This window comes from Centroberyx affinis, unplaced genomic scaffold (assembly GCF_046629955.1).
Source record: "Centroberyx affinis isolate AG114_WGS23_722 - 3 ecotype Tasmania unplaced genomic scaffold, CSIRO-AGI_Caff_v1 ptg000357l_1, whole genome shotgun sequence".
NCBI lineage: Eukaryota > Metazoa > Chordata > Actinopteri > Beryciformes > Berycidae > Centroberyx > Centroberyx affinis.
In genome coordinates, this window is record NW_027279028.1 from 61,243 (window position 1) to 70,905 (window position 9,663).

The window sequence follows — 9,663 nt, forward strand, 5'->3', positions numbered from 1 at the left end:
TGTGTGGCAATGTGTATCTCTGTGTATCTGTACACTTGTGTGAATGAGCTTCCCTATTGGACTGATTTGAGTGTCCATGCATGTTCAATATCGGACCAGGATTATTATTCTTTCTTTGTGTGTGTGTTAATGTGAATCCGTACATTTGTGTGTATCTATGTACATATCTGACTGTGTGCCTGTGGTCTGACTAGGGATCTGTTTGTTGTTGATGAATTTGTGTGTGTGTGTGTGTGTGTGTGTGCAGGGCGGTAGGCGCAGCCGGTCGGCCAGCGTCGTCAGCCTCACCGTGGAGACGGCTCTGGGCAGCTTCGACTTCCTCAACACCTCCGATATGGAGGAGGAAGAGGAGGAAGAGGGTGAGAAGAGGACTAGAAATGGCAGGTTAGTGGTGAAAATGAACCTTTCGTGAAACCAACCTATATCCATTTTGTCTTTTAGTCTTACAATAAATCATTTCTGAGTACATGAGGAACTCTTTGAGGAGCCCTATGCTATAAAGAAACAATTTAGAAGTCTTAATTATGGGAAAGATACAAGTTCTGAAAGCAGTGAAATTCAGAAATTTCCTTGATTGTTGTGTTTTCATGTCAGTCTTTTTAAAAGCTCTTTGCCCTTGAGGTATTGTCAAGTTACTAAACTTAAACTTAAAGAAAATATTAGATAAAATGTCAGATGTGATAACAATCATAACCATTTAAGCCTAAATATGATTTCCAAGATGACAATATAGATAGATAGATATAGATTTTGTTTTTACAGGAATAGCACTTTGATTTAGCTGTTGAGGAGTCTCATCATATTGTGGTAGTTTGCTGCCATCTAGTGGAGCTACCATGTACACCACTTTGTACCATGGACAGAAACCATTGTATCAACTATCACCTTTATTTGTAGGAGGAAAATAAGGATACAGAGAGAAATTATTCTGTTACTCTAGTCTGAATTTTCATTTCATACATGTCTTCACATGTTTTCATTCATTTTCATGTTGTTCCTTTTCTCAGCATGTTCTATATGATGCATTTTGATCGATTACATATTTATTGTAGACTTGATCAATACTACACTGGCTATCAATGAGAAGACCTTAACCTGAACTGATTCTAATGAGACATTTCCATTGGATATGTATGCATATATGAATGCATGATGAAAATCTTATTAGTATTATTATCATTATTAGTAGTAGTATTATTATCATTAGTACTACTATACTGGGTTTCAGTGGAGCGTTTTAGTGTCACATGATGGTGTAAATGCTGTTTCAGAGACTATTCCACCCTGAAAAGAAAATGATATTAAAGATATTGAATATTGGTGAAAAATATCGGCTACCGGCAGCTTTTATCACAAAACATTATATATTTTTTTAAATTGTAAATATCAGAACATATTGGTATTGGTCTTCAAAAACCATATCCAGTCAACACTATCTCTTGTATTTGTGTCCTGTGTTCAACAGGAGAGAGGCTGGGATGCCCCTTCACCCCCATCACATTGTGTATTTAATCCCAATCCCAGTTTCATCAGTCACTCTGGTCTCTGTGTGCAGGTGTCTTCAGGATGGACGCTGGGACGCCTCCTCCCCCACCACCACCCCCCTCACCACCGGCTGCTCTGTGCTAGACCGCACTCTGGTGGTCCACCTGAAGAACTGCAGCTCCCAGCTACTGGTGAGACACTGAAATAACTGATCACACACTCCAGTAGAAGTATATAAAGTGGTTTAATGGATATGTAGGGTGTTGTGGACGGTAAAGCCACCTAAATTCAGTTTACCCACCTATAAATTCATGATGAATTTCTAGGTTATTATTGTTGTTACTATTATTGTCTCATAACTTACACAGGTCTGATACTACTTATTATGATGATCATAATAAGTAGTATCAGTAGTATCATTTAAGGGGAAAAAAAATGTTAATTTGATAATTGTAAAAACAACACTTTAATAATTTAATATTCTTCTGAAAATATAATGGATTTCTCTTCATATTGTTGGTTGTTTGCCTTATGATGATCAGTGAAGGGAAGTCATAGCTTATTTTCCTTTTTGTTTAACTCTACATCATTATGTACAGTATATGCCGATAAAGCAACATAATACAAATGCTAAAAGACTAGTGTTAAGACACAGGGTGAGAAAACACACCAAAATCCTCTTTAGCAGGAGAAGATCTTCACAGTCCATAGAAAGAAGGATTTCCATCATCACAGGCCCAAGGCTCTGGATTAGGGTTCTGCTGATATGGGATTTTGAATTGGATTGAAGTTGCCAATAGCCAATATTTTGTACCAATATTCAATATCTTTGAATTTGACCATTTTCCAAAAAACATTACAAGTATTCAGTGTTTCCCTCAAAACTGTATTCTTGTCAGGGGCTTAAAAGCCACTAAAACACAATTTTTTAGACCACGGGACACTAAAACTCTCCATTGAAACCCAGAATACTACTACTATCATTAATAATAATTGTAGTAGTAGTACTACTAATAAAAAACATACTGGTGCATACTTGTGTGGAATCAGATCAAATTGTGTCATTAGAATCAGTTCAGGTTAAGATCTTCCCACAGACAACCAGTGTAGTACTGATCACTTCTACAATCAATATGTAATCAATCAAACTGCATCATATCCATCATATCAGAGGTGAACCACACTGACTTACTTATCAGATTGTTAATATAAGACCTATATTAGCCCCCATATATCAGTCTAACCTTACGCAATACGGTTCAATTCAAAAACTTTAGAGAGATGTGCCGTTTGTATAGACTGTTAAGAGAGGCCAAAGTTATGAAGATGATATCGTATATATTAAAATACATTTATGTTGAATGTAAGTATAAATATAAAGCACGTTCCTTGCAGCGTCTGGGTATGTTCGGCCCTCTGCGGTGTGGAGAGATGTACGCTTTAGACAGACTGCTGAGAGAGGCTCGGGTCCTGGAGATCGTACGACGCATCGTCAAGGAAAACCCAAGACGACTCACACAGCCCGACGAAGGTAAAGTTCTCTCTATCCATCTGTCTGTTTCTCTCCTCGTCTGTGTATCTGTCCATTACTTCACCTCTCCCATCCTGACCAGAGTGATCATGTCCCTATGCAGCTTAATAGATCAATAAATCAATTAAAGTGACACTAGGCAGGATCTTTATGTCAAAATTCATGAAGTGGAGCTGCAACAGAGAAGAGTGTCCCATCCCCACTATTTTTTTTTTTTTCTTCAAAATTGAGTTATCCAAATATTCATGATCTTAAAATGCCACTTTATGCTTGTATGGTGTTAAATAAAAAAAATATTTTGGGGTTAAATATTTAAAAAGATAGAAAGTAAATAAGAGTTTTGCCTGTAATTATTTCAATATTTGGTCTTCTTGACAATATCACTGAATTATACTGAATTATACTGAATAGTTACCTCTTGCTGCCACTTGGGGCCGCCAACGTGCAGAAATTGCATAGTGCAGCTTTAACTAATGTAATAATAATGAATAGAATTTCCCCATGCCTTTCCTTATTCCCACATTTAACATTTTAGAGTTGTAAAAGTTCAGTTATACACAGTTAGAAACTCTTAACTTTATGTCTCTCTGGCTTTTAACAATAATAATAATAATAATAATAAACTTTATTCATATATAGCACCTTTCAAAACATGGTTACAAAGTGCTTTACAATAAAAACAGAACACATTAAGAAGCACAGAGAGATTAGAGTGAACTAAAAGCCATAAAAATAGACACATTATAAACACAAAGAGAGTAAAAACACAAAATAAAAAAAATAATAATAAAAAAAATAAATAAATAAATAAATAATAAAATTAAATAATAATTTAAATAATAAACATGAAATTAAAAACAAATAAAAGTCAAGTAAAATAAGAGTAAAAAAGTAAAAAAAAATTATGGAGCTTAATCTACATATTCAGTCAGTTTAAGTTCAACATCTGTAACTTGTTTTCTTCATTTCCATACTCTTTAATTCTTGAATGTGACAAAAATGTATGTCAAAAGAGATGGAATAATGAATTGTAATTTCTTCCCTCCTCATCCTTCTCTTCCTCCCTCCCTCCATCACAGTTATACCGCAACTGGAGCAGTGTCAGGGCGCCGTGTCGCTATGGCAACAGTGCGTGGGGCAGGGCAGCGTGTACAGCGTCTCCACGGAAACCTTCCTCGCCACCCTGGCGACGGCCTACTCCGCCAAACTGCCCGAGAGGGCCGCCAACATGGCCGACACAGGTACGGGAAGAACATGTTGGTGTGTACATGTGAGCTTGTGTGTGTGTGTGTGTGCCATATTCATACCTCTGTTTGTGTGTGTGTGTGTGTGTGTCCAGTGTTCTTGCATCTGGTGGAGCGGGTGCTGGAGCAGCGGTTACCGAGGCGAGGCGGCAACAGGGACAAAGTGATGGTGACGGTGTTCCAGCTGTGGAGCTACCTGGAGGCCGACGGCATCAGCGACATGGACACACACATCACTGAGCTGGCTGAAGAGGGTAGGGGACACACACACACACACACACACACGTAAAGACACGTACCTCAGGATACAGTTATTTTGTGATGAAAAGTTGTAATTTACGTTTTTTCGGTGTACCCACTTTCCCTCAACCTGCCTCGTCTACTTCTACTTCAGTTAGTGATTTCCTACATTTCCCAGAATGCCTTTCGACAAACCCCAGAGAAGGGGGTGTGTAGGTGAAGAGAGGGATAGCGAGAGTCTTAATCAAAACACAACCTGTCCTGTGGCTGCATTGCATTCTGGTCTATTGAGTCAGTGGAGAATTTGGTCTCTCTGCCTCTTCTACGATGGATTTCTCCGTGTATGATTGTATGAAATATGCCTGACTATTTTGACCTTTTGTTTCTTTTTTGCATCCATGCACTTTTTCCAGAATGGCTTAATACATGCAGTATTATATTTAAAATGTTAAAAAGTGTCCTCATCTCTTTTAAAGAGGTTGTAACATGACACCATGTTGTCATATTAACTATTAGAGTATATATTAGACTCAGGACCCTCTAACTGCAGCCATTACATTTTGCGATACTGTATGTATAGATTCTCAACGTGGGGTCCGGGGACCACCAGGGGTCCTTGAGGGCGTTCCAGGGGGCCCCCAGCAAATTGATGAATTATTAAACTTCACCATTATTTCATTTACAAGAAGTTAACACAGTTAGAGAATGTAGAAGAATGACTGTTTTGATCATAGTTTCTCTGTTATCTCTCTACCTACAATACAGATAGTCATGGAATTCTGGACAAAATCATATCTGACAATAAAATTATTCTCAGATTTGGGTCTGAGAGATGAAATCTCATCAAATGAGGGTCCGTGGCTCTAATATGTGCAAAATTAGGGTCCTTGATATGAAAAGGGTTGAGAATCACTGGTATAGACACATACAAGCACATATATACACTGATTGCAAAAAAAATAAAACAAAATATACAAAATTGCCATTGACTATAAGGCACACACACACAAACACTGATAAACATCCCTCCTCGTTTCATCAAAATTGGACCTGCGATTTCAAAGTTTGACCTTTAATTACAGCGCCCCCTTCAGGCCAATCAGTGTAACGTTTTAAATGCCGCAACGCAGTGCCAAAAAATGTCATTCCTCTAAGTATCGGAGATACCAAAAAATGTTGACCTTTTTAATTCTAGTGCCCTCAATAGGCCAATCAAAATTTCATGTCAATCAGCAGTTATGGCCTTTCAAAATCTGACATTTTAACCTAATTACAGCGCCCAATCAGTGTAATTTTTTTAAACGGTGGAGCACTCCAAAAATAAAAAGTGCATCATCCCTACAAGTTTCATCAAAATCGGATCAGCGGTGTCTCGGATATATTGCATTTGTGTTAAAAATTTTGACCTTTAAACACAGCGCCCTCATTAGGCCAATCGGTGCTCTTTGTAAGGATAGCTGGATTTTTGTAGCGAGTCTCGTGTCAATCGGACTTAAACGGCGTAGGAGTTAAAATTTTGACCTTTCATTACAGCACCCCATTAAGCCAATCAGTGTCATTTGATAAACTGTGGAAGACCAAGATGTGCCAAGATGCATCATCCCTCCTTTTCTTGTCCTTTTTCCTCGTCTTCCACCTCGCCCTCTTCTGTACATTCTCTGCATATGAGTCGGTACTTATTTCTGTACATATGCTAATTCCATCTGTACATGTGATCATAATGAAAGTGAATACTGACAGTTGCATGTTGTCAGTTTTTCCGTACATATGGTTCCTCTATCCGGACTTTCTGATCATGTGAACAGGTAGTAATGCACTTAATTAAAATCTGCACATTCTTTACATATCGAAATGGGCAAATTGGATATATTTGATAAAGTGAATATATAGACACTTTCTGTACATATGTATTGCCTTCTGTAAGATTCCCACTTGTCATGGAATATCTGGAATATCGTGGAATTTAGAGCAGTGGGTTCCAGACAGGGAGAGTCAGGGAATTTGATAAATTCTCTGGGGAAAGTCGGGGGAATATCAGGGAATTGTACAAATGAATATAGCAGAATGTATTTTACAAGTTGTTTCACACATTCATTGTATGAGATAGTAGTTTTCAGTGCAAATGTAGTGGAAACCAGACTGTTCACCTCTGCAGCAAAACACCATTAAAGGTGCAGTGCGGTTAGAATTGCATTTCTCAATTTCATGGTAGAATTTAACAAAACCGTTAATGTAAAATCATCCAAATTATTATTAAGTGTCAGCATTGTGGAAATTTGACTAACGGCCTTTGAAAAACTCTTGAAAAATTCTAATCTACTTCCTGGTGTAAATGATGTCACCTACACCCAGGTTTTAATGGATGCTCTGATTGGTCGACAGTATGCATAGTTAATAAGGTGAAAATAGCCAGCCAGCTACTTGCCAAACTAGTTCCAACTCTGGATATTTGTTCCCCAAAGATAGAAATATTGTCTCCACTCAGTCCTATAAGCTTTGTACCATCCAACCATAAAAAACTGGAAAAAAAAAATTATGCTCATTGTGTTAGAAATCAACATCAAATACACATTCTAGTGTTGAAATTGTCAGTTGCATTATGTTTAATACCCCCCAATTTCGCTATACTCCTCTGTATATTCTATTTTTCTTTGTGTTTCTTTGTCTTTCATATCCTACTAACTATTTCCTTCGTTCCCTCCTTCCTTCCTGCAGTGTGGTTGGTCCAGAGCCTTGCGTCATGTGACCAGGAAGTGCTGGTGCGGGCTCTGCGGCGGCCCCCGGAGTGCAGCCTGAAGAGGGACGGGCTTCACGCCGTCGCCAAGTTGCTGAAAGACCCGCGAGGGAAAGTGTCGGCCTCCGCCAGCTCGCTGCTGCGGAGCCTGGCCGACCAGCCCAGGCACCGAGAGAGGGTGAGAGAGTGTGTGTGTGTGTGTGTGTGGGGGGGGGGGGGGGGGGGGGGTTCTTGTGCCTCCATCCTGGTGAGAACCGGTTAGAGTTTCACACCTTCAGACCGGTGACGTTGCTGCAAAGTGACAACATTTTGCCCGGTCGCTCGCTTTTTCAGGTGTTTCTCAACGTGGGGTCCGGGGACCACCAGGGGGTCCTTGAGGGGGTTCCAGGGGGTCCCGAGCAAATTGATGAATTGTTAAACTTCACCATTATTTCATTTAAGTTAACACAATCATAGAATGTAGAAGAATGGCTGCTTTGATCATAGTTTCTTTTTTAACTCTCTACCTATAATACAGATAGTCATGGGATTTTGGACAAAATCATATCATTTGTGGTATATGACTATAATATATGTCTATGTAATAATAAGAAGAAGAAATTGCACAGTGTTTAAAATTCACAACAAACAGTGCAGTTGTATGTTGAATTCAGAATCAGAGTGTTTTCAAATCCCATCCTATTAACACTGTTCATTTGGGTGTTAAATATTAATAATAATAATAACTTTATTTGTATAGCACTTTTCTAAAAACAATGTTTACAAAGTGCTTTACATACAATAAAACCCAAAAGCAGTGATGTGAAACTACCCCAATGAATGATAGAAAAATAAAAAATAAATTAAAAAAAATATATATAATAGAGAATAGGAATAGAAGGTAATATATGAGGTAAACAGGTACAACTAAAAACACACAAACAAACAGAGATACAATTACAGATCGAACTTTACATAAAACTGTGCTGAAAATTTAAAAAAAAAAAATAGGAATAAAAGGGAGATAAACAGGTACAACTTAAAAAAAAAAAAAAAAAAAGTGATAAGTTGAAACTTCAGCGATCCCTGTGCTAATATTCTGATAGAGCAGGGGAAAAAATTGAATTTAAATAAAAAATAGAGCAAGTCGGGGTCATGTAAACATACGCAGCCGACCATTTCAACACTACAACATGTTGTGAAGAAGATATGAATGGAAGGTATGAAGAAAAAGAATAGATTACAATAGGAATCAAATCGTGATGGCATGGTGATTTTGTGTTATTGTGATATACAACATAATAAACAACAACAATAAACATGCATTGTGTCCCCAGGCCTTGGTGAGCTGTCTGGAGCTGCTGGAGGACGAGAGTGTGGAGACCAGAGTGTGTGGCTGCAAGGCCTTAGCTTGTCTCAAGGTATGAATTACACATGCAATACATATGTATAGTATATGTATGGATATATGGGGCCGATGTTGACCTCTTCTTAGAAATCAGATCTGATCCAGTCAGTGTGCTCCACCTCTGATATGATGGATATGATGCAGTTTGATTGATTACATATTTATTGTAGAATTGATCAATACACTGGTTGTCTGTGGGAAAACCCTAACCTGAACTGACTCTAGTGAGACATTTTGATCAGTTTCTACACAAATATACATGGTTATGTTCACTAGAATTCCTCCTCTTCCTCTCTTCCTCCTCTCCTCTCTTCGCCTTGTTTCCTCTCCTCTCTCCTCCTCTCCTCTCCTTTCTCCTCTCCTCCTCTCCTCTCCTGTCCTTGTCTCCTCTCCTCTCCTTTCCTCTCTTCTTCTCCTCCTCTTGTCTCCTCTCCTCTCCTGTCTTGTCTCCTCCTCTCCTCTCCTCTCCTCTCCTCTCCTCTCCTCTCCTCTCTCTCCTCTCCTCTCCTCTCCTCTCCTCTCCTTGTCTCCTCTCCTCTCTCCTCTCCCTCTCTCTTTCTCTCTCTCCCTCTCCTCTCCTCTCCTCTCTCTCTCCTCCTCTCCTCTCCTCTCCTTCCTTTCCTCTCTTCCTCTCCTCCTCTCCTCTCTTCTCCTTCTCTCCTCTCCTCCTCTCCTTGTTTCCTCTCTCTCCTTCCTGCTCTCCTTTCCTTTCTCTCTCTCCTCTCCTACTCTCCTTGTCTCCTCTCCTCTCTCCTCTCTCTCCTTGTCTCCTCTCTCCTCTCCTCTCCTTTCCTCTCCTCTCCTTTCCTCTCTTCCTCTCCTCCTCTTATCTCCTCTCTCCTCTCCTTGTCTCCTCTCCTCTCTCCTCCTCTCCTTCCTCTCTTCCTCTCCTCTCCCTCTCCTCTCCTCTCCTCTCCTCTCCTCTCCTCCTCTTCTCTCCTCCATGGTGGGACACACAAACTGCTCTCCAATTATAGTAGTGGGATTATTATTTTTGTTGCTATTATTATGGAGTACTTTTTGGAATTTGTATGCATGAAAA

At 39.3% G+C, this 9,663-nt stretch overlaps 1 protein-coding gene across 1 annotated transcript in view; it reads left to right on the forward strand.

Annotated features, from left to right (window-relative positions):
* The window catches only part of LOC139641213 (rho family-interacting cell polarization regulator 1-like), a gene marked incomplete at its 3' end in the record, with an annotated part of 33,382 nt that extends 24,748 nt beyond the window's left edge, over nucleotides 1-8,634 (forward strand). The window contains exons 17-23 of the mRNA XM_071515500.1: nucleotides 248-384; nucleotides 1,556-1,676; nucleotides 2,881-3,016; nucleotides 4,096-4,257; nucleotides 4,356-4,514; nucleotides 7,216-7,412; nucleotides 8,551-8,634. Of these exons, the coding sequence (XP_071371601.1) occupies nucleotides 248-384; nucleotides 1,556-1,676; nucleotides 2,881-3,016; nucleotides 4,096-4,257; nucleotides 4,356-4,514; nucleotides 7,216-7,412; nucleotides 8,551-8,634 (996 nt within the window). The remainder of the gene's footprint in view (nucleotides 1-247; nucleotides 385-1,555; nucleotides 1,677-2,880; nucleotides 3,017-4,095; nucleotides 4,258-4,355; nucleotides 4,515-7,215; nucleotides 7,413-8,550) is intronic.
* Between the last annotated feature and the right edge of the window lie 1,029 nt (nucleotides 8,635-9,663).